At 42.6% G+C, this 25467-nt stretch overlaps 1 protein-coding gene across 3 annotated transcripts in view; it reads left to right on the top strand.

Annotated features, from left to right (window-relative positions):
• The window catches only part of ADGRL3 (adhesion G protein-coupled receptor L3), a 513913-nt gene that overhangs the window by 333836 nt on the left and 154610 nt on the right, over positions 1-25467 (top strand). For all 3 annotated transcript variants that reach the window (XM_087736050.1, XM_087736051.1, XM_087736049.1), the window contains exon 7: positions 7610-8410. In XM_087736050.1, coding sequence (XP_087592176.1) covers positions 7610-8410 — 801 coding nt within the window. The remainder of the gene's footprint in view (positions 1-7609; positions 8411-25467) is intronic.

Below are 25467 nucleotides of genomic sequence, written 5' to 3'. Positions count from 1 at the left end.
TTTTCCCCAGCCTTATGGGAGGGTGTATAATGTGCACACACGGGTACGTACAGTCAAGAAGAGGGAAGTACTCTGTTTACTGAAACCTTACATTTTCTTGAAAATATAAATAATGTTACAGACTAACTGAGTGTGCCACCATTATAATCATTTAAACCTAAACAAACTTTAAAACTTAGCTTGCAGAACAGTTTTTGTCTGGCGGAGAATTACAACGGAGAGGCTCGAAGTTGCATGTAGTTCTTTCGTAACAGAAACTGGCAGCCGTGAGAAAGTTAATTCATGGCAATATAATTGATAAGAATAATTTCTTCATTCTTCTGGCTGGAGAATGAAAGTCTGAGTGTTTTACATTCAAGTGTCAGGTTGCTCTTGGACTGCAAAGCCAGGTAATGTTAATGGGGTCCGTTCCCCGTTTCGATGCATGTACGCGGTTGCCATTGGCACAAGTGAAGATCCCCCAGGTAAAGCAGTGGCGGGGCACAAAGTGCAGTCTGTTACGTATTTATTTATTGTACCTTGCCAAAGGAAGCTGACATTGTTCTTGCTCTGAAAAGGAAGGGAAATGATTTATAGAAAACCTGTCATGATGAGGGGGAAAAAAAATTAAAAATCATAGTAAAGTGGGATTAGGTAGCAAAAATGGGAAGATAGCAACAGTATGTATTTGCACAGTAGTCTTAGAAAACCTAATTCTTCCATTCTTTGTGCTTGCTCCTGAGCCAAGACCCAAGAGGGGTCTTCCCCTGTTGCATGTTAAAACTTTTCACATGAAAAGCTCATCATATGAGTGCTTCACTGGGGCTAATGGGATTGGAGCTAAATTCTGGCTTAGCAGCAGCTTGATGTGGAGGATGGGGATGGAGGCTGGTCACCATGTCTTCTGTAGCAAGGACAGTTGCAATGAATGGACTGAGAGCGAAGACCACTGTATTGCTGGTGCTTTTCCTTTGCCTAGAGGCAAAAGTCATCTGACCTGCTGGCTACAGCTTGCTGCAGAGGGACCCTAGGCTTTCCTAGAAAGAGCTGGTGGATGACAGAAATGGTGGCATGTGCTTTGGTTTGCATCTGTGCTGCAGAGAGTGTGCGCTGAGCTTGGCTTTGTGGTCCCTTTTGTCATTTTAATTACGTGTCAGGCAAAGAAAAGGAAGCAGAGATGGGTACTTCTGCAGTGTTTTGAACTTTAGGTTGCCAAAACAGCTCGTATCATATAAATGCTGAGCTAGCTTTCCAACTGTTTTTCTGGCAAACTGTATGTGGGGGTTTGAGTGTATTTTAAGTACAAATTAATGAAAGAAGAGAATTTTCATATTTCCATTCCCTGGGTTTAGATATATTTATTTTAGATCTGCTGCTGCGGAGTTCAGCTTGCCTCCAACTGTGATTCCCCATCAGGATCTGTCTACGTACCACCTGGGCTTCCTGGTGGTAGAGCACCATGGGTTTGAAATGTGTACAGGTGTGGTCCTCTTCAGCCTCGCTGGCTGGGTGCTGGGATGGGGAACCAGAGGGATGAGCGAGAAGCTGATGACCCTCCTGCAGCATCTGTGCCCCACTCTCATGTTGCCTCTGATCTGTCAACTGCTGCCTTTCCTCGGGGACCTCAACCACTTTCTTAAATTTTAGATGCTGGGAAGAGAAACTGCTTAGGACCTCATGCGCCCTATTAGTGTGAATATATCCTATCCAACAGCAGATTTTCCTACAGCCTAGAGGACAGAGTTTCTCTAGCACTGACTACGGGGTCCTGTCATCAACGATCTGCTGCTCTGGACGTGCTGTGAATATGATGCTGCCCTCGCCCATATACTGCCTAGTTGCCTAGACTACTGCTTTCTATTGTGATAGCTAAAAGGAAGTCTGTTATCGACATATGCTTTGGTGCCCTGAATTTTGAACACGTCTGTTGTTTACTTTAACCTTCTTTCAGTAGAGGAACTCCAAGACTCCAGCACTCAGCCATGTCTTCAAAAAAGAAGAGCGCCTTCATCTCCGAGCAGGCTCTACATGGGCACACTTTAGGGTGCCTTGCTAGGTTTGCAGCTTCCCAAACATGTTCCTGTTCAACCTAAAACCCACAGATGGTGTGTGTGTGTTGGGGAGAAACACGTAAATTGGGAGAGCTCTCTGTGGGTGCTATAGGGAAGCCCTCAGGTCAAAGGTTGGGAAAGTTGTGGGTGCTTTGCTGTTGGCACAAGGCTGGCCAAGGAGCTTGGGATCTAGGGATTAGCGAAAGAAAGACAAGGCTGTAGATCCCAGACTGTCCTTATATGAGGAGCCCTGGTGCAAGGCACCTTCCAGATTTCGTTTTATTGTTACAGGGAGCAAAACGCTTGAGTCCAGCGCAACAGGGCTCAGGGCCAAGAGGTGAGTCAGCTATGTGATGGTCACCATCTTGCACCGTGGGTCATGTGTCAGGGCAGGGCACAAGGCCAGTGCTGTGCCTTCTGGGGATGTTTCTCCCTCATTGGTTCCCTAGTGCCATGACCGCTTTTCAGCTTCACCTCCCCACGCATCTGGTCAAGCTGGTTGGCGGAGGTGAGATGCAGTGGTTAGCCACATCTGGCGTGAAGCACCTTCAGCATGGCTAAGACGCTGCATCTTGTGCAACTAAGGTCAGCCTCAAAAACCTGTTTTCTTAGTCCTTCTATTTTGTTATTAACTATGTGTTTAATGCTGAGTCTCTGTATATTAAATCAGTTTGACCCGTGAAGGACAGGAACAGGGAGTGGATGTCACTTATTCTGCTATTAAACATCTGTTCTGAAAAAAAAAACAGCTGGCCAAGTACAGGGTACAACTTTTAACTTACTTTTGCAATTACCTTTTAACACCTTCCCTGCTCAGATAATTTTTTCCAGGAGCTTTGTTCTCCTGTTGTGGGTTTGAAGCAGTGCCAGGGAGAGAGCTCTCTACAGGACTCTGCCACTGTGTGCTTGTGCCTTAAATACTTGAGTGCAACTCAACGTGGTGGTAAGAAAATGAGCAGTTAATGTTGTTCAAGTGTTAATTGTGCCAGAAATTAAGAGTGCATTTTCAGAGCCTCAACCCAGCAGTACTAAGAGCATTTAATTAATTTATTTGTGCGATTTCTCTGACTGGGTGGCAGGAATCTGCCTGATCGCTCGGCTCCAGGCGCAGCGGGGGCAGGCTGTGGCGGCCCACGATCGCACATCGGCCTCGCTTTTTCTGCTGTCCGAAGAAATGGAAGACAATCAGGATATGTGGAAAGTCTTGTTTGTAACTCCCCTCAGACCTGGCAAGTGGTTCTTGATTTCCTTCGGGCCTCTGGCACTGTTGAAGTCAATGGCACTGGCCCGCAACCAGCGTAGGAAATTGAGGTGAAATTCCCTTGTTCTGCTCCAATGCAGCAATAGCAAGAGTGGAAGATCTCACTGTAAAAGAAATAACTGTGTATGTGTGTTTTTTCTGTAGATCCCTGTAGCTAGGTAAGGTGCGTCCTATGCTATAAGCAGTATTTAAATTCTATGGGCTGGCACAGGCATTGCAGAGATGTAAAATTGTCTGTAATTGGGAAAAATTTTAAAAATTCTTCCGATACTTTATGAAGACAGTTTTTCAGTGATATGTTGCATAATGGAAGGGATAATCAGACCCTAATTAGACCCTTCCTTTTAATACTGCTCCATGAGCTAAATCCTCCAAGTCTCCCATGCAACCTGTTCGAATAATATGACGTCCCAATATAAGCTGAGTAATTATTGAAATTCAAAAGCCTTAAGTCTTAAATCAGCAGGAGGAAAATACGTATTTGGGATACATACAATGGAAAGCACCATGCAGGAGGTCACCAAAACACATACCATGTCTGGAGTTAAAAGAGAGCTGGATATGGCACTGACCGCTATTAAAACATACGAGCTATTCAGGATAAGGGTAATCAATGATTCAGGTCACTCAGCTCAGCTGGTCGTGTATATATTATCTCCTGCAGAAGCTTCTCTCTTCCTGCTTTACAATATCACACTGTAGTTCAAGTGCATTACAAAAGCTTTTGCTCATTTGGAAACATAAATTACTACCTTCTATGCTGCCAGAGGTACAGTATACCATCAGCCAGAACAATCAGTGTGAAGCCATACCTTTGGGGATCTGTCATGTTGCTTTCTTGCTTTTGCCAGGGACGTTTAATGTTTTTCTGAATACCTTACTTAACTGTGGCCAGCCGCAGCTTGGGATGGGGAAAGCAATTGCTGTGCAGGTTTCTCCAGTTGCTGGGTCTGCTGCCTTTTAATCTTGCTGGCTCTTTCCCTTGCAAAACCAGGTGCTTGCACTGAAATGCATAGTCTCTGCTCCCTAGAGCCCTGACAAGCCACATGATGAAAACATTTGCCTTTAACCTTAACCTGTTATAAGGTAGAAAGGAGCCTGAATCAAAGCCCAGGTAAAAAAGGCTGTTTAAGTTTGGAAACATTCGTTTTGGGAGCTGCAGTTGGCTCCAGATGTACGCCTCCCCGCACGGCAAAGTGCAGATCCACATGTCTAGCCAATGCATTTGCAGTCTTACCCTGAAATCGTTCTTCCATTGAGCCTGCAGTTTCCCATCCAAATGAATGAGACTTTTGAATGCAAAGGGGTTTGCAGTCCCAGCACCGGAGGACAGTCATTTGGCAAGTGTCTCGGTCTGGAAGGGGCCAGAGTGAACTCTCGGCAAGCAAAAACAAAGCGTGCGTGCATACCTTTGCATTCCTGTCTCGCTTCTCTGAACAGAGATCTCTCAGCTGTCAAAACCATACTGTTTTGCTGGCAAGTTCTCACTTCTCCCTCAGTGATATTTTATGGGGCCTGTCTTCTCCTATACCTTCGGGGAAGAGGCCCTGCAGAACCAGCACACCCCAGGGCTGGGGGTGCAGAAGCTGTATGGGGCCCCAACATGCTGGAAGAAGGAGTCTGTGCCATGACCACAGGGGGCTTTTGGATGAGGGCCCCCAAGGCCTCTCACAGGAGGTTGTTAGCTATAGAAACTGGTACTGAGAGTTTAGCAATTAATAAGTGCACCGCATTCATTTATTCTGACTGCAAGGGGCTTTGTCTGAAGGGACGCAGCCTCTTCAGCAGCATTATTATGCAGGCTGAATAATTCACATAAAAATATCCAGCAAGTTCTGGGGTTGGGCTTTTTAAATAGTGCTTAGATATTTTTAACTCGTTAATGCTATAAGTCTTCGGGATCTTATAAATCATGCAAGTATTACAATATTTAATTTTTTTTTTCCAAGTGCTACTAAAGCTTGTTTCTCTGAGATGTAGGACAGGACTCTGCGAACATCCACCGATGCGCTTCATTTGACTCTCCTAAGTTCTCTATTCATGTCATAAGGGAATATTCTCCTGCTTAAAGCAGGCATCTCTATTTTACAGGATTTTGGCGAAATATATGAAGACGTATATTCTATAAAGTTTCTCCCTGGAGTTTTTATTCTATACATAAATCTGTATCAGTCATATTTCAGTGTATGGGTATTTCATTTTGCTCTATGAAACCAGTCCAAGGCTGCTGCTGACGAGGTATCTCAAATAGTTCAGGGGGCTTGGTATGTCCCAAGTGTTGGGGTTTTTTTTCTTCTTAAAGATTTTTGTAAAGTTAAAATTTATCTGTATTTTGTTCAGCTTGTCTGCATATTATCCAGTGTATATCAGAGGAAAGGCTTTTTAAAAATATATAAAATGTTCACATACTAAAGTAAATTAATGAAGCTTCCTTTTCATATAAAGAGGTAAAGAAAAGTACCTGGCCAATACAGTACCATTAATCTATTCTCTTTTCTCCTTTCTCTCTTTACCTCTCTCTCTACAATAGAAGTGGAACAAAAAGGTAATTAAATACCTTTCAAATTTATATATATATATTACTTATGTATAGGCTAAGTTATTTAACAGTTTAACGTTTTAGTTGAAATACTTTGTCATTAATTCTCACTACTTTTTTGTTAAAGTTTATTTAGTATCTCTGCTGCTCAACTTCACCAGATAACTGATTTTTTGCTGAAAAGTTTTTACCAGTGCCACTTTTTTCATTAAATTTCTATTCAGAGGTTTAGACAACTCACTGTTCTCCTGCCCCAAAGAATTTGGAAAGTCTGCATACGTACGTATGCGTATATCTAATTATGCCATAAAAGCCTCTTGGAAATGGCACCCCTTTATCAGCAACTCTGGGTGGTTACTTAGACTCCAATAGAGCAATATACTTTTACACCAGTTACTAAATCTGATTTTCCTCCTGTCTCGCTCTCCAGAGGATATTACCAATTTCTGCATTTATGAAAATAATTGGTTACACTCCAAGCAGGGAGCGTGAACGTGGGATCCCATCTGCCAGCCCCGCGCTACCAGACGCGTGTGGTGGGATACCTCTTCACGCATCCCTGCTGCGTATCCCATCGTCATGGTTATTGTACTACTCATGCTCACGGAGATCAGCATTACAAATAACCAACAAATATTCTCCCCTCGAAGTGTGTGCAGCACCGCCAGGTCAGGAGGGTGCTACCAGGGATGACAAAGGACAAACGAACCAGTTCTGCTCCGGAGCATCCCTCCTTTTGTCTCCCTGTGCAGCCGGCCGGCCTCTTGGCGTTGGTGTTCCCGTGATGCCAAGGTCAGCCAGGTGCCGGCCGAGCCTCCTCCTGGGCGCTGGGCATGCCCTGGCCCCTCTCAGCCCCCCCGAAGTCTGAGCAGCAAAGCACCCCGGTTAGTCAAACCGCTCCTCTGTGCTCCTCTCATGTAACAATAGAAGGTATATGTTTTTAAGTTCGAATTACTACTATATTTAACAGGACATTTTTTAACTGATTAAAATCTAGACCTTGGGTTTCTCTCCAGTGAACTTTATTCTTTTCCTTCCTTCTTTCCTTTCTTCCTTCCTTCCTTCCTTGTCTTTTCCTTTCAGCATCCATACATCATTTGTTTTTAATTGTGTGGACTGCATGTTTCGTGTGTCCTGTAGCAGCTTTGAAAGCCTCATTTCTAGTTATACTACAGACCTGTAGATGGGTGTTCCCCCCCCCCCCCCCCACCTTGCTTTAAATGCTCTTCTAAGTTGCTAAGGGATTCGCCTCTGCTTTGCTGTTGCTACCCTTTAAATATGTAATATCGCTTGGGCTGTAAGAATGGGAATTTCTTTCTCTTATTTCCGTTTCTAGGCCACTCTTCTGTGGGCTGTTCAAATAAATATGTGGATCAATTCCCCAGGAGTTTACCCCTTCACCTAGTAGGTACAGATTCACAGCAGAATATAATCTGGAAATATAAACCCAGAAATCCTTTGGGGTCACATATTCATTTCAGAGTTCACAAAAGCGAGTGGTCCAAGTAAGCACACCTGTAAAAATAGATTTGAAAAGCAATAAGAAAATGAGCCACAGTTCATAGAAAAAGCAGGGGGAAAAAATATCACTTCGGTGGAGCAAATCTTGTTCTAGAGACATGGCCAGCAGGAAGGCTAGTCTCCAGCTACAAGGCATTGCTCTTGGGTTTCCTCTGATCTCGAGTGTCCTCTGCTCCAGAACTCGAAGCTGTTGAGATGTTTGGGCCAACCACCCATTAACTTTGTTGTTTTGTTTTAAATTCTTTTCCCCTCTGACAGTTTTTCTTTGCCCTGGACTGCTGAAAGGAGTATACCAGAGTGAACACTTATTCGAATCTGACCACCAGTCTGGTGCCTGGTGCAAGGACCCTCTGCAGGCATCCGACAAGATCTACTACATGCCCTGGACACCGTATCGGACGGACACGCTGACGGAGTACTCCTCCAAGGATGACTTCATTGCTGGGAGGCCAACCACGACCTACAAACTCCCACACCGGGTGGACGGCACGGGGTTCGTGGTGTACGACGGGGCTTTGTTCTTCAACAAGGAACGAACCAGGAACATAGTCAAGTTTGACTTGCGGACAAGGATAAAAAGCGGGGAGGCTATCATAGCTAATGCAAATTACCATGACACCTCTCCCTACCGCTGGGGAGGCAAGTCTGATATAGACCTGGCTGTGGATGAGAACGGGCTGTGGGTAATCTATGCAACAGAACAAAATAATGGCAAAATAGTCATTAGCCAGTTAAACCCTTACACGTTAAGGATTGAAGGGACGTGGGATACTGCCTATGACAAGAGGTCAGCTTCTAACGCCTTCATGATCTGTGGGATTTTATATGTGGTGAAGTCTGTGTACGAAGATGATGACAATGAAGCCACAGGGAATAAAATAGACTACATATACAACACTGACCAAAGCAAGGATAGCATGGTGGATGTGCCCTTTCCAAACTCCTACCAGTACATTGCTGCTGTGGATTATAATCCCCGGGACAACCTCCTTTATGTATGGAACAACTATCACGTTGTGAAATATTCCTTGGATTTTGGCCCGCTGGACAGCAGAGCAGGTAAGGGTTTTAATACTGAGCCAAAATCTGAATCGGGCTTTCAATTTTTCTTGCAAATAGGGTGCAAAACTGAAGTACACTCCTGTCTTACTGATGTGCCTGTGATTCTGTAAATTAAGCTCCACAAGACCTATGATGGATATTCAGATATTAATACGTGCAGAATATTTTTTTTTATCTTAGTTTGAAATGAAATGGAGAAAGGAGTGTGCTACCCATAACTAACCTGAAACAGTCTCCAAATGTCCATGCTCTTGTTTGCATCACAGGGATAGCGCTCTTTCTACTTAATTGAATTTTCCTCTGTACATCAGATCATCTTCCCTTCTGCAAGAATTTTGGCAAAACAAAGCGTGGAAGATGCTGTCAGTGCAAACGGCTGGGGAAAAACTGCCAGCCAGTTTATATGACTTTGTTCCATTAAGCTGGAGGAGTTTGGGCTGTTTAGGGAAGCCACCGCTAATTGCATATGTGAGCATGCACCCACAAGTGTGTGTCTGGAGTCAGAAGGGGAATTGACAACAAAATCCTCCAAATTGTTGGTTTATTTTCTTTAAAGGTGCTCTTTTTTTTAAAGCATTTCATGACTTACTATGACTTACTATACTTTCTTTAAGAGAGGAGCCTCTGGCCCCCAGAGGATTCCCAACTTTTCCACCTTTTTTCCTGTTAGAAATTATTCCGGTAATTACGTAGTTGGGTTATATTCACTTAACTTTACCAACTTCTTCATCATTTTGCAAGTATTATGTTCAGAGTTGCCACTTCATTAGTAACATGACTTAGCCTAGATTGTGGTCAAACCCATATGATGTTGCAAGCATTTCCAAGCAGCGTTTTCTCGATCATGTTCAAATGGTTACTGCTATACGCAATGTAGTCATAGCTATCAGGTAGTTTCTGTGGTGCACTGTGTACTTCAGAAAGGCTGAAAAGAGGAAGGGAAGAATTAATATAAATTGGACGGTAAACTGTTTGATTCTTAACATGGCTATTCCCAAAACATTTTTTTATTAATAAGAAACTTGGAAGTGGATGAGTGGATTCATGTCTTCAGATTGCAAAAGAGAAGTTGAGAGGTTTCTGTTGTTGAGCTTTTCTTTTTCTTTTCCTGTGTGCAGACTGTTACCCATATAAAAAATGGATCAAGAGATACTGAAAGAAACTGTGGATGTGAAAATCTGGGGAGAGGTGGAATAAAAGTAGTAAAATGGCAGTCAATTTCTCATTTTTATACAAAAATGTAAGGAAGAGGAGAGGGAAATCTTGAAGAGGAAGATGAACAAAACTGAGTGACTGTTAAGAGAGAAGCAGGGATGTTTTCAATGATGTTGACCTCTGCAAGATCTCAGATGAGTGAAAAATGAAAAGAACTTCTCATTCTACCAACTTAATGATAAGCATGTACTTTCTGAGTGGTGGAGTGAAGCAGAGCAATTTGTGAGCTATTGGTTATCCCCGAGGAGTGAAAATCAATTGCATCCCTTCTATTTCACAGAGTTTCTCTCCTATTCAGTGAATTATTTCCAGGTATTACAGCAGACTCTCTGCTGCCACTGTTTCATGTGGTGACCAGTGTTAGTAATAGCATCTTTAATAAAAAAAGAGCCATAATCAGTGAAAAACCCAGATTTTGCACTTTCCTATAAAAAAGGAAATGGTTCTCCCCTTTTTCCCAGTCTAAGCTGGTGAGATGGGAGAGCAAGTGAAAACCTTGCAGAGGGTTGAAAGTCTGTGAGGTGCAAGGATTTGATTTGTCCTTGTGTCACTGGTTTGAAGCCCCTTTAATTTCACTCATGTTTGGATGAGAATTTAAAATCCTCCAGTGCCTCAGATGGAAAGCTGAAGCAGTTTTTGCCTTTGGGTGGTGGACACAAGAGGGTTAAGCTGGTGTCAGGGAATCTGGTGAGCCTTCTGTAATGTTCCTTTCATGCAATTTTTGATAGCTTTGTAATGTGGGCACAAAGCTCAATTTTACATGCGTTTCTCTTCTCTGAAAATTGCTGGGATTTCCTTTTTGGCAGAAATGCATAAGGACCCCATTACCTCACTATTTTACGGGTTTAGAGGACTTTTGAGAGGACTGCTCTGACAGCAAGTGAAATTCTCAATGACTTAAACCCAGCTCCTCCACCAAAGAGCAGAACAGGAGCCGATGCAACACTAGGAAAGCAGTAAAGACCCAGGATATTTTTATTTGGTTAGTTAGTTATTTTTTTACAGAGTGGATTGTTGATATGTGTTTCCCCTCTTCTCTTCCAAAATCACCAGTGTTTCTCTGTTTATAGCAAGGCAATGTTCAATGCAGCCATTTTCCATAGGGTTACAGTTTGAGTAGCAAAATATGTAAACAATATCTGCTTAATTAGAAAATAAAAGAAAGATTGTAAAATTGATGGGTCGAACAAATTGGTTGTTAAAAAACAATTAAGGGTAAAGTTTTAGGAGAAGAGCTCTTAAAACCAAAAATTGATCGTAACAAGAAAAGTGATATATTTAGCTACCTAAATAGCCAGAAACATATTTGAAATCTCTGCTATTGTACATTTCAAGGATATCAAAAATAAAAAGCAGATGCTGGGGACTCCAGTTCTCTTAGAATCAAACATTTTCAGTCTTTTCCCAAACTGTCCAGGGAAAATGGGAGGAGGCAGGAGTCGCTTAGTTTATAGGAAGGGCAGGGACCACATCCTCTTGCTGTTTACCGTGATTAAATATTTTTTTTGTGAGTTTTAATTAAAGGTCTGTTTGTGCATGTAGGTTTGGTACATATTTGAGATCTTCACTATTGCAGAGCTTCTCTCACCTGCTGTTTGAAAAAATGGGCTTTTACTCCTCAGAGTGTCAAAACCAGGAGTTTCTGTGCTCAACTTCTGTAGCAGCTGAAGGTACCAGGGAAGACAAAATATTCTGAAGTCTTAAGTGAAGCACAAAGCTGGATTTAACTGATTTAGAAGCAATTCAGAGCTCTTGATTGAATGAATACCAATTGTTCATTTTTCTCAGAAATGGTAAAAGCTGCGTGTTAAGGATTTGCCCCGCTCCATTTTTTTTCCTTTTGTCTGGGGTAATTTTCATTTATCCCAAAAGTGGTTTTGAAAGCAAACACTCCTCAGTGCCTGCAAATCCCAGGAAACCTGTTCAGTTCAAGAAGTGAACTTGAAGATACCAAAAGCCTTTGAAGCATATTTTCTTTGAGCTGTTTGGCCTTTAAATGAGTTTTTTGGAGGATGCTTTTCCATCAGTGTTCCTGAGCTTTTGGGTTATTTCTTTGTAGCTGCTTTTGAGTTTGCTAATTTGCAGTGGTAGTGAGAATAGCTCTGCATCTCTAGCAGTGTTTTCCATCATATTCTTCAAGAAGTTGAACCTAGAAAAGGGTTCAGGTTATTTTTTATGTGCCCCACTAGACATGTGCAGAGAGGGAAACGAAAAGCTGTATCAACAGAATGAAGAATTTTCCGCAACCTAATCAGTCTTAATATTCACCAGAGTTACCTGTTTTAATCATCACCCACTTGTGATACAGTCTGCGTAAACAAATTCAAGAAAATATCAACAAATCCTCCTCTCCAAAAAGGTAAAGTGCTCCCATCCCACTTCCCAGCGCCGTGCTGCATACAAACACACGTCTCCCTGCTTTGCATCTCTGCACCTCCCCGGGCGGCCGCGGTTCCTTGCTGGGCACCAGGTGGGGTTCCTGGGCAGCGGAGAGACCAGAAGAAGAAAGTTTTGTCTTTTAAATGCCTGAGGTGCCCCACAGCAATGCCGGCAGCTCTCGTGCAGAGGCTTGGGATATGCTGGCTGAACGTTTGGACCAGGGGTATGGACCAGAGCCTGTCCCATAGCTCGGCAGTGAAGAAGTCCAGGGAAGGACTTGAACCAGGACAAGGATCCCTCTGTGCGTGTCTGGAACTTGGACGTCCTGGCAGCCGTTCCAAGTGACATAGGAAAAACAGACCTCCTACTTTTGAGGAGATGTCTTGTCTTCCCTTTTAAATTATGTCCAAGAGACCCAGGCATTACAATATGGGGTGTTTAATAGATGTATGAAGTTAATAAATAAATATGCCCAATACATAAGGAAGACAGTTATAGGATACAGGACTTCTAATACAGCCTCCTTGTGCTTAAGTGGCTTCCATAGATCGCATATTAACACTGTGGACTGCTAGTCTGGTAATCAAATGTGATATGAAGCTTCCATCCATACCTGTGATATTTTAAAAACCTCAGAGGGTGCATGTCAAACTTTTATCCTCCACATTTTGTTAAATATTGTGGGATGCTCTCTTGACGTGATTGCAACCATTTTATTCAGTAAGGGTCATTGTGTTTTTTGTTTTTTTTCCTAAAGCGGTTTTACAATGCAGATAAGGTGAACCCTCTGTCCTTATAATATGCTAATTAAGTGCATTTGTGTCTTGGGTAAAAGATGTGGCAGTATGGTGATGAATAAGAACTTTAAACACATATGACACCTCGTTAAAATGTAATTTTCACATCATAAATCTGAGGCCTTTCCTTTGACAGCTGAGTAATGTGGATAGTGGGCAGAGGATCTTGAACGTTTCAAAGCTGTCACGTGCTAATAGGTGGCTGAAAGCGGCTTCCTGCGCTGCTCGCCTTCAACGCCCTACGTCCTTGCCTGGGAAACGCATCAAAAGGACTGCCGAATCTTAAATCCCACTTGTGCACAGGATATGAATTGCCATCGCTTCAAGATCCCATTGCGATAAGCCACGCTTAGTATCTCTGAAGTTGAATTTGGGCTGCATTTTAAAAGGCCAGATGAGCCTTTTTGATGAGCAGCTTCTCCTGGCGGCAAGGGCCATTTTTAGGGAGCTGCTGAGTGTTTAATTGTGGCTTCTCCTGTGTTTTTATTTTCCAGTTGCTTTCCTCCCATCTAGGAGCATCCCTAGCTCTCTCGCTCCGGTTCCTCTTCGTTGCTTGCAGTGACAGCTGCTGGTTGCACAGTGTTGCTGGAGGTTTTCAGAGAGATCAGCGCTTGCTTTCAGCAGCCTCTGCTAAACACCTGTTGTGACTGGGGCCCTGGCTTTTATCTTCTAATATTTGCCCATATATGCGTGTCCCATTTATTCTATAAGTATTTCAGTCCCTTTTTGCTATTTAAGACAGAAAGACCTGTCTAAGTTTGGAGGTGAAGAAAGCAGCACAGAGACTCTTCATCTTTTAGAACAAAGCTGGGATCTCAACCTACATTTGCTGGCCAGCTGGTACCTTAAGCTCTGTCCCTTAAGGACAGGGAGGGTATTTCACCTACCTCAGGTATGCTGGGATCCAGAATTGCATTTGTTCCCCATTTTGAGGCCTGATCTGTCTTTTCATTTTTATTCTGTTTTAAACTTTCCCTCTTTGTAAAGCAATGTTTGATTAAAAAATGATAAAAAGTATCATACCACTGGACACTTTTCTGAAATTAGGAATTTCTGCTTTTTGTCAGGAATGCTGGAGTTTGAGCCCTTTCCTCTACCTTCTCACAAAAAATCCTTAAAAAGTGCAAGATTCCTCAGCTTCAAAATGCTCCCTTTGTGGAGCATTTCATAAATATTAATGCTGTTTGGTTAGCGCAGCGGGAGTATCTTCAGTGCCTCTCTGGTACGAATAAATATGTGGCTGCTCTCTCCTTCTAAATAAAAATGTACTTCCCTCAGCAGGACTGTGGAACAGGAGATAGCTTTACCAAATGGAGGTGGAGGAGCCCTCCTTTTCCTCAAGTCACTGCTCCTACTACGAGGCACCTATTTGAGCCAGCCTGAGAAAACGGTACAGCAGACTTAACCCATCTGGGCGCTAAACCTGGATACTGCTGTATCCTCTTTGGAGACCGGTTGTTACCACTGCAAACCAAACGGGAATCTGCTGCAAGACCTGCATGCCACGAAGTCACAGCCAATATCCATGGGCTGGAGTCCTGTTCCCACAGGCTCACAAGCAGGATTGCTTGGGCACTGGGCTAGTGGGCAGCCAGGATGGTTGAAGTAGGGGAAGGGCAGCAAGAGACAACATGATTAAGCTAAACTTCACTTTCAAGCTTCAAAACAAAAGGAGGCCAGAGACTTTGGCACTTCATAATCCTGTCAAACGCCAGGAGGGGGAAAGCACCTTGCCAAGAATATGTCTGAAAAGCTGAGGCTGCTGTTCCTGGCAGCAAGCATGGGATGTACTACTGAAGCTAGTGGGGTGACTGCATAGGAGAAAAAAGCATTAACTGCCTATGAAGAATAGCGGCTTTTCCTCTTCTGCAGTGAGCTATTTGACTTGAGGAATCAGCCTGGAGTTGTGATTAATTGTCATTTCATTAAGTTCGAGACCACCGGGTTGTCACGCTGACATCCACCACAGCTTATCAGTCTGATGCAAACACTTTGCACCAAACCCAGCTATGAGTGTGCCAGCCCTTTGGGTCTGAACTGTTTGCCGGAGGCAGGGAGTGAGAGGTGACATGCAGCAAATGTCCGAGGCTGCCTTTTGCAGGAGGAAGGGACTGCATCATGTACTAGAGACAGCTTTTGAGTGTTGGATTTTTACACGCGGTTTTTAGTGACAAATGCATCGTTTATCCCTTGGCCAGCAGCTTTTGCTGCCTTGTGTGCAGCAGTCGGGGTCTGCACAGGGTTGGGGGTTTAGCCCAGCAAGAGACTCCAGGTTGTTCCATTTTTGAGCTGTTGCTTCTGCCAGCTCCCATCCTCCCACCCCAAAACAGGATTATAACCTGCCAGGCTTCTTCTGAAGACATTACCCTCTCAGCTTAGATTATATTTGTGCACCTGAGCCCATATGTGGCGCAAACACCTTCTGCTCCCTGCAGCTCTACTGTGGCCTGGCTGCAGAGCCGCTAGCCTGGCTTGGGATGTGGGGTCCCGGATGCTTTCTTCGTCTGCCAGCTAGGTTTTTTGCTACTGTGTTTTTAAAATGAGCAGCCTTTATTCCTGCTCCCCACTGAAAATACCTCCACCATGGCAGCTCGTGGGTCTGGATCGTTCTCCTCGCTCGTCTGCCACTGATTGTGTTTGTTCTGGAAATGACTACTGTAGTATTTTTAGCAGCACTTAATAAGACTCGTCTCCTGAAGTCTAGTTCAGTGTTGCTAATTAACTTCTTCAATGCCGCCAGCACTCTGCAGTGCTGCCATGCCAGGTTTTCTTTTCTTTTTTTTTAACCAATAAAGCCAAGAAAGCAGATGTGGATGCCCTGCCATATTCTGCTTTAGAGTCAAAACAAGAAGAGGACGCATTGGATGCCTTTCATACTGCTGGCCTTGATACTCAGGTTAAAGAGGAGTAAAAAGCTCTTCAGGAGTAAGCTACAAAATTACTGAACCTTTACGGGTAGGCTTTACAAAGCCTTCCCTTAACTTCAGGAAGTTGTGGTAATGCCCTTAGCATCTCCCTATCCTTCAGATGTGGCAGCAAGTCAACTTTCCCCATACCTAAGGTATGACTGTGCTGATAAAAAGTACTCAAGGTATATGTGAGGAATGGAAAGGTCAACCTTATCCTCGGAAATCCAGCTGAACTCTCATGGTAGGCTTGGATTGGATGGATTGCTTGTAGGAAGGGAATTTAGGTTAAAGGTACCAAAAGAATGTTGGTAGCTGGTTTGAAGATCTGCAGTCTGGGAGAAATAGGACCAGCCACGAAGGGCTATGAAGTGCTAGTTGGCGATGCTGTCAACAACCTGACAGGGGAAGATAGGTAGATCCCAGAAAAAAGAGATAATAGGCACTTGGAAGCACACCTTCTTGAAGTGCATTTTGGTGTTAGTAACTATGCTAAATCAAGAGAGTTGGGCTGTAGAAAAAAAACAAGAATAAAACAGTGACTCTTTCAGGTGAGTCTGCCAGGTGTACGTGAGTAAAAGTTGATATAATGACAAAATTTCTCAGACAAAATCCCAGAGTTCCTGGAGAGTTTCAGCTCAGCCATTATTCAGACAAATCCTCTGAAGTTGGTGGGATTTTGGACTAGGGGCTTCAGGAGCAAGTCCACAGTGAATTTCTGTTTGCCCTGGAAAGAATTGCATTTTGCCAGTGAGAGGCTTTTTGACCTCCTGATTTGTGTCTAAAGCATCCAAAGAGGATATATAAATATAAATTGTAAGCTGAAACAAATAGTGAATATTCATATGAATTTGAGTTGCAATATCTGCCCTATATTTTTATGTTGAAAAGACTTTTTTTTACAGGTGTGCTCGTGATTGGAGGGCAAAGCAGGCAAAAAAAGGCTTAAGTGAAAGAGATGTATCCATTAAAACAATGTAGTGATTGTTTGCTGTAATGGGATTTCTTCACTGTAAATAGCATTTTTGCTTGATTAAAATGTGCTGAGAGGAAACAGGACTTAGGGCAAATTTTACTGAAACATGGGATTCGGTTTAAAAAGACTGGCCCTGAATAAGCAAACTGGGTGTTTCATGTTACGTAGCTCCTCGGTTCTGTGTTCTCACAAAGTACCAGCTGCTTAAGATTCAAAAGGGAGGGGGGAAAAAAGCAAAGAAACATCAGAGCTGAAAACTAGAAGTTATAAAATGGCCACAACAGAAAATGGGAAAGTCAGCTGCCTTTATACCAGTCTGAGCTGGCTTACTGGGGTGCCATTCATGCTTCCCTCAAATGGCTGGAATAAATTAACAGAGTCACTGGAGAGATGAGGCATTAGGCAGCTCTGCAATTCTTTTTCATCTGTCGATGTTTAGGACAGACATGGGGAAAGGGCCATCTGTGTGCTGCAGGCAGAGGGAAAAAGTAAAGGCGGCGTCAAGTATAGATATGCCAGCAAAGAAGAAGTCCTTAGTCCATTCGTAGGGTCTTTCCAACATACCATGTGAAGAAGAGCTTTTGTGAGCCCCTGTGTATTGGCCTCAAATTCCGTTGCCCCTCTGACTGTGTTAAATTATTCCCTCTATCCAAGGCATGCGTGAAGGATGCTGTGGCTCGCTAAGGTCAATCAGCCTGAATTCATGTGATGTGCTGAGCTCTTGTACTGCTGAATTAAGCAAATGACTGGTAATGTTAATGTGAACACCGAGGCTTCAGGAGGAGGGAAATACTGAGGGAAGGCTCCATGGAGAAGAAAAAGAGGGGAATATATATTTTTTTTTTGTTATTAGGGAGGGGTAGTAAAATAGATTTGCTTGACGGGAGCATATGTATACACCAGAGGGACTAACAGCAATGAATATTTTTGGCCTTCTCCACGTAAGTGCTTGCTTTTCTCACTGGACAGTGACTGCCAAGTATTTTCTTGGTGCAATATTGAGTGTGTTACAAGTTATTCACAAGAAATATCCTTGGAGTGACTGGAACAGATTTTATTGATAAACGTGGTGTGCTCTTCACCAAGGCACGTCTCAGGATGAATGAGGAACGCCAGCACCCAAAAACCAAGCCAAGGTGGAAAGTGCTTTGGAAAGTTTCTGGTCGATTCGTATAGTTTAAGGTGCTGATTCACCCAGCGTTGTGTTGGGAGAGGTGCCTCTGCCTGGTGCCTTGCTTGTAAATATAAGCTCTCTCTATGGGTAAACAAAGCATCCTCCTGAGCTCAGTGGGAAGTAAATGAAGCTTTTGGGTAGTCTAAAACTGCATAGTCAGAACATGGTGTGTTGTGTAAGGCTCCTGTAATGTGTTCTTTTCATATAAATGAGTTTAAATTGACTCTGGTATGAAGAGTAGAACAGAGAATTAAATTAGATTAATAGATTTTTTAAGACCAGAAGGGACCATTAGCTCATTTAGTCTGACCTCTGTAATGCATTCGATTGGATTTCATCCGCTTCCTCTTGTACTGAGCCTAATGACTTGACTTTAACTAAAGTGTACCTTCCAGAAAGGCACCCAGACAATCAGTGTGTCACTTCACGGAGTGCTTTTCTTGGGTGGATATTCTCTCCCAGTGTTAAAGAGGTAAAATAATATTCGCATTATAAATGTTTTGCTTGTACTGCTCGGTCAGCAGGTCCTTTTTGTGCCTTTTTGCATCATACATAAAAAGTCAAAAATGTGCTTCTTGAATTGCAGTCTTTGCACCTTGCTCAGACGGTGCTCAGGAGGTTGCCTTCTGTGGGAGTTACTGGTAGGTCTGAGAATTTTTTTTTTTTTTTAAGATGTTAGAAACTTGTTATGTGGAGTGAGAAATTCCTGAACAGACTGAGAAAGCAAATAATTCACTAGCAATGAGAAAATAGCTTTCTGGGTACTAAAACCAAGAAAGCCTTCTACTATCAGATGTATACTTTATGATGAGTGTCACTAAATGTGTCTGTAAACTCTGCTTTTTAATTAGAAGAAATTACCAGTCTGCAGAGCTTGCATACTGCTCTTTTAATGCCACTTCCATTTTTATTTGAACCAGAGTGGTAGGGAGTGACATTTAAACCTTGGAGTTTGTCATCAAGTTCTAATTTTCTTGTTGATGAGAACATCTGTCCATTCAAAAGGGCAAAAACTTGTTCCAGCAGTTTTTCCATAAGGTATTGAAAGATTTAATTCCAAATGGGTTTTCTGATTGTTGGTTTGGTTTTTTTGCCTTTTGTTTCCCACCCTCTTTATAAAGGAGCCTGTATTTACACTGTGTAAAAAAAGATGATGATGCAAGGAAGTGAACTGTAGAGGATACAAGAAACGCTTTGGTAAATAACCATTAATTGTATTAAGAGTGTTGTTACACCAGGTTTTTCACGTCAAAACATACTGGCAAATTCTGGTGGAAAGAGGCTGTCGTTTTCTTAATATGCAAATAAAAATTGGCTGCGCTAAAAAATGTCTTAATTCAAATTGAAATACTGTGCTATCAGAATGTATTTTTTTCCTTCTAACACCATGTTTTATGATATTTTGGATAAACTTCATGTCTGGGCATTTCTTTATGGTTATTGACCACCCGAGAGAGGCTTTATCAAGGCTGTGGCTTCATTAGATTAAGCACTGTGAGAGTACACGTTTTGCCCCCTGTTTCTCACTTTTTTATTGGAGAGAAGAAACCTTAAAATGGGCATGCATCAAGGAAGGCTAGGGAAGTCCTCTCTTCCTTTTACAGTGTAATTCGTGACCACAGTGATATTGTGCACATTTGGAAGTCATTGCCCCAATATAGTTGACAGTTTATGTCAACTGTAACCAAAGAAAAAAGATTCACATTAGCCAAAATGACAGAAATGTCTTTGGGGCTACCTGGTGTAGGGTAGTGCCAATGGGAGTTTTGTGCTGCTGATTTCCGTGCAACCTGAATTGCACATGGAAGGTGGTAAGCATCACCTTGCTGAACCATGGCCTTTACGTGTGTCATTAAATTTCCCCCTTATGATGACTTCTAGGTTGGGGGTAAATGACATGAAAAGTTTCTTTCTACGGTTATTTGACATTTATCAGTGATGAATGTTCTAGTGAGTATATCCAGAGCTGTAAAAGCTGGTCCTCTCCAGATAAAGGTTTTGTTACAGTGACCTTACTGTCCTCTTCCTGCTCTGATCTGAAAGCTGATTTTAATCTGCAAAAGGAATAATCATTAAAAATATAGCATGCATCAGTGCATTTCTTTAATTTATCTTCCCTGGAAGCCTTGTGGGTACAGAGGCAGCAGGCATGGGCTTATGCATACCACAACTTGCTGACATGATGTTTGAACGTGATTTTTGCTTCTGTGCATGGGCTGCAGAGACCTGTTTAGCATCATGGTGCTATCCTGATTCCTCCAAAGTCACTTTGTGATGTGACCTGTTTCCTCGCTGGAGAAGCTTAGAGGAGCCTGTTGTGCCTTCTTTGCCATGGTGGTGAGGATCTTTCGAGGGAGCAGAGTAAACACCAGTACTGGTGTTTTAGGAGGTAGCCCAGAGCTAGCCAAGAATGTCCCCCCACCTCTGTGGGTGCATCTTGCCACAGAGGCTGCCTGTTAGCCATTGTGGGTCATGTCAAAAATTGTCTGAGGCTGTTGATATCAAACAGGGAGCCCAGAAAATGTGAGGCTTGTGGCTGGCTGCAGGTAAGGTCTTTAAACAGTAGTAGTTTGAAGATGGGCCTAGCAAAGGGCCAGGGACTCAAGGTGAAAGAGGCTCTGTGTATCATGGAGCTGCCAATAATAATAATATATCTCCAGTAGATCCTTGATTCATCTCCTCTGCCCCTTTCCAGGTATTTTTTTTATGAAGCCAAACCCTTTTCTGATGGCCATGTATAAGGAGAGATGACATCAAGGGGAGAGGAGGGCTTAGGCAGCCTTTCTTTCCATTTGGAAACCACAGAAAACAAAGCAATATTTTTGCCTGAAATTAGAAAAAAGGAGAGATTGTCAAGTTTTATGAAGTCCCTTAACGTGCATGGCAGAGACTCTGGCCTGTCACTAAAGGTGGCACTTCTCAGAGCTGGCATGACTCATTGAAGAGACATCTTTCAGCCTTTTAGTAAAAGTATTTATTTATTTGTTTGTTTGTTTGTTTAGAAAACTGTAAGAGAGTCCTTTGGATGTTTCCATGCAGGATGTTGATGTTATCTTGTCCCTTCAATATCTTTATAAACTTCAGTTGTCGTTGATTCCAGAGATCTGTTTTACCTATCCTGGGCTTGTCACTCTTCTACTACAAGAGATTGATCAATGATTTTTTTTTTTTTATTATTGCATATTTAACAATAAAACGGAGTGATGTTCTATTCCCAGCTGAGTCTCCAAGGAATGCAACTGTTTCTCATTATAAAGGGGAAAAAAGTAATTAAAATTTAATTATTTTTCCCTTTTGCCCAAATATCTTCACACAGTGCAAATTAAATAAAATTATTTAACCATGACAAGCACTTCTGCCAATTAATCCCTGAGAAGTGAAGCTGGAAAATGTATGCCACATGCATGCAGGCAGTCACACACAGATGCCCGGAAAAAAGAAACCCAAAGGAGTCTAAGACAAGCATGAGTTAACCAGCCCAAAGGAGCTGTGAATGGGAGTTTAAGCGATAGTGACGTCCGTCTGCAAGCTGATCTGAGCTCTTTGCAGCTTCCCATCTGATACTCTGAAGAATCTTTTTCCCTTCTGGCTTAATAGCTAAAGATTAATTGAAGTTCAAGAACTCAGTATTTCTAGTAGCCTTTATACTGAAATTTAAGATGGGTAATTTAACTTTGAATTGATTTTTTTTTCTTCAATTTGAGCTTTTAGTATGTGCATATTTTTATCTCAGCTGCGCTTGAGTTTCCTGAATTACAGTCAAGATTACCAAGAGATATTCATTAGACAAATGTGTTTATTAACAACATAAAGATTGTTGTACTGAATGCCTGAAAACTGGATCCAGTTATTAGAAAAGAAAATCTTTCAGGCAATTTCAAAGCATTAAAGAAAAAATTCATCTTGTCTATCTGGCTTTTTATATACCTAGTTTCATTATCTATTGAAAAACATTGGTGCTTTTTGTATGGGCAGTGTTTCAAGGTCAAAGTTAGCCCTGTTTCTGAATTTCAGCAGATTCAAACCCTTACTTTTGTCAATGGCTGTGTCCCAGGGAAGCGACTCTTCTCCAGAAAGACCTTGTCTCACTTCCATAGGGAGGTTCTCATGCACAGGCACCTGGAGGGTCCGTGAGATGGGTGCTGGCCTGGTAAAAGCCATACCTGCATCTCTAAGGTGTTTATTTAGGCCTATTTGGTATTCAGACTTCATCTTTTAGCAGCTGAAATCAAACACTGAGCATAGAGTTGTCTGAAGCTACTGCTGGAGGAAGTACTATCGACAGTAAGTCGTGCACATTTTAGACATATATATGTGTGTGCCTGTGTGTATCTATGGATAGATATTTGCACGTTGATTAGATATATTTGAAAAAGTAGGATTTGCAAGCTGGCTCAGTTGCCAAGGTGATTTAGCTAAATATATGTTTATTCTTATGGAAGACAGGGACGACGTACTCGGTAGCTTTACAGAGAAAGAGGGTTTTTTTCTCCTCCTTGGATGAAGCTGTCCCAAGCAATGCATGTGTTCTGATAGATACAAGCATTTGGTAGGCTTCCCTGGCTCCACTCAGACATCAAGATGTTATGCAGACCTATTAATTTGATTCCACGCATCGCTCCAAATACAATATAGGAAATTGATAAATTTCTATCCCTTTACCTATTTTCCCTCCCATAGGATCCTCCAGGCAAAACTAGTTGGGCTTTGGCAGAAGGTCCTTGGCTCTGTTGGACAACATCAGATACTAAGCTTAAAGGGAAAGGAAAAAGGCCTAAACCAAACCAAAGTGGGGCAGCAAGACTGTGAGGGAACGGGCATGTTTCCTGAATTAGGCAATTTTCCTGTGGTTTGCAGTGAAGCAAAGACACGGTCCAAACTCTGACACCATTAGATTATCTTGATTTGTTTCCAACCTCTGATGTTCCCAAGTACAGTCACTGCTTTAAAAAGGAGAGAGCATCAGCCTGATGGAAATTCAGAGGCAGATTTTTGCAGGTAGGAGAGGAGTCATCCAGGTGGCAAATGGGGACAGTTGGGACACTGCTGCTTTCAGCCTCCTCCTCTATTAAGGTTGAAGGTTTTTTATACCACCCTGGGGCTTAGATGTAGAAAACTGTACATTTAAACTGCAGCACACCAAACAACTGTCAATAGCATGATTTTTTGGGGGGTTGGAAAATGTCCCATTGATATAAAATCAAAATATTTTGTGGGAACCTATCCTTTTTTGGCAGGAAAATATCAAAACAAGCCTTTTGGATGCTGCTGTTGTCATCAGTAATGTTAAATTGTTGTTATATTATTGTTTTATTGTTATGTTTAATATGGAACATTTTAGTATTACCCAAGGAAAAAAAAATTAGTTTTATGGAAATGTAAGATTTGGTGACCCTTGAGTCAACGTTGTTTGAAAGTCACAATCCTTTAGAAATTTCAGCTTTTTGTTCCAGGTCATAATAGAAACAGATGCTCGCACATCACAATTTCGTTCGGAGGGCAGGTTTTTTTGACCAGCGCTGGTCTGGACTCACGTTATGGTCCCTCAGCCCTGCCAGAGCAATGTAAAGCTCTTGTTGTTGATTTGAGCCCTGTACCCTGGCCTCATTGCATTTTTAGACCAAGCAGAGAAACTGTGGTTTAGCTACCTAGAGGGGGTCTAACAAGGAATATTCCCTGTCCTTTCTAGCTGGGCCTATAGCTATTTTGTGGCTGTTTCATACTCTGCCCTTTTCCGTAGCTCATAACTTTCCTCTGCAGGTGGCAAATTTGGAAAATCTTGGCAGTCCTTGCTGAACTAACCAGGGAAAGTCTTAAGTTTGCTGATCACTCGGTAGGAAGATCAATCACACATTCTGCATTTTCCTTTGGGGGAAAAGGAGCAAGCGCACCAAGCGAATTACTGGGTGATTTATTTATTTACAATTCTGGGATGGAATCTTTTATCTTCATAAATCTCGTGTTAAGATAGGTATTGTAACTGTGCCCAGTGGTGATATATTTGTCTATATAAAAATCAACGCCTTAACTGTGCATAGGGAGCAAACCTTTGTGTTTCACCCTATTTGCATTTGATATCCAAAGTTAACTAGGATTGTCCAGTGTTTAACTACATACTAAGATGAAGCTGTGTGTTTCATCTGTATTGCTAGATGCAAGGGCTGAGATTCAGCTTCAGGCTTGCATGGAGGGATTGGCATTTAGCACGGGGTGCCTTGTGTGCCAGATTTTGTGACGGTTGGGTGCATCGCACTAACAACAAACCGGCAAGGGGAGCCGAGACATGCATAATGTGGTTGAAAATGTCAAATGCCAGGAGTAGAGGCATGACAGAGAGGTGGCCAGCAGAGCTAACTGTGAATATGGCCTTTTTTATGAGGCCATCGTTTGTTGCAGAGCTAAGCACAGATGACTTTGGTTAAAAACTAGCCTTGGTGCCTTTCCAGGTTCTCTCTCTGAATGAGAGGCAGGGATGGATACAGGCCCTGCGTCTTCCTGAGCTGGGCTGAATTTCTTTCTGAATTTCCTGCTTTCCTAGGAGCACAGGCTTGCTTTTCTGCTTGATGTCGTGAGGCCCTGCTTCTCCAACCACAGTCTCTCCTGAATGCTTGGATGCTCACGGTTTTCTAGCTAAGTCATAGCTTGCATCCTCAGGTGGTCGTGATATTTTCTCATTTTGTGGCACCCCATAGTAAGCTTATTGCCTGCTCTTTTCTGTCCATGTTAGTGCTGTACTGATAGTATTTTAAATTGAATTCTGGACCTTTGGTCTGTAACTGGGAGATATGGGCCAGGTCAAAAAGGGTTTGCTGACATCAAAGTGTGTCTACACAATCACTATCTGACAGCAGCCTATCCTTTGGTTATACGTACTGATCAGTTCTGATGTTTCCAGTGCATTAATTTGTCTGTGACAATTTTCTTACCTAAAATTTGAGCGGTCATTAGGGTCATTTGAGCTGCTGACCTCAAATGACCCTAATTTCTTCATCTTGGAGACCTCCTACTTAATATGAGGTTGTTATAAATGAGATCGATGAAATTTTGGTAGATGATCATCAGCTTGGGGAGATTATGATAGAATTGCTAAGTTCTCCTTTGTCCTGTGCCCATTGAAAATGTAAGATGCACCAGTCCACTGAATCGCATTATTTTAGTTCAGAAAAGCATCTGAAAAGGCTGAACTTTATAAACAGGGTTGAAGACCCTTACCAGCTTCTGGTGGTCAGAGGATAACACCAGGTATCTGCTCGTCTTCCCATCTCTCCCTTTTTGCCCAGCTGCCCCTAGTAAAGAGACCTATGGACAACTGAGAGAGGAGGCCAACACAGATGAGGATTGCTGGTGGCCCGTCACTGTGTTGGAAATTGCTGTGTTCTATTAGAAATCACTGTAAAGTGTCAATTTTTGCATCCCTGCACAATGGCTTCTTCCAAGCTGAACGCAGTTCTTTACCTTTTATATTGCCGGTCCTGTCCCAGGCTGGAGAGGGCCAGATCTGCAGCTCACATGGAAAGGTGCAGCCCTGCTGAAGGCAGTGAAATTGCAGCCGTTTGCACCACCTAAAGATTTGGCCATTTGTCTTGAAACAGGCTTATCATCTCTGC

Source organism: Nipponia nippon, unplaced genomic scaffold (genome assembly GCF_047370975.1).
Source record: "Nipponia nippon isolate SJK-2023a ecotype South Korea unplaced genomic scaffold, ASM4737097v1 scaffold_6, whole genome shotgun sequence".
Lineage (NCBI taxonomy): Eukaryota > Metazoa > Chordata > Aves > Pelecaniformes > Threskiornithidae > Nipponia > Nipponia nippon.
This window is presented reverse-complemented; position numbering and strand designations above follow the sequence as displayed.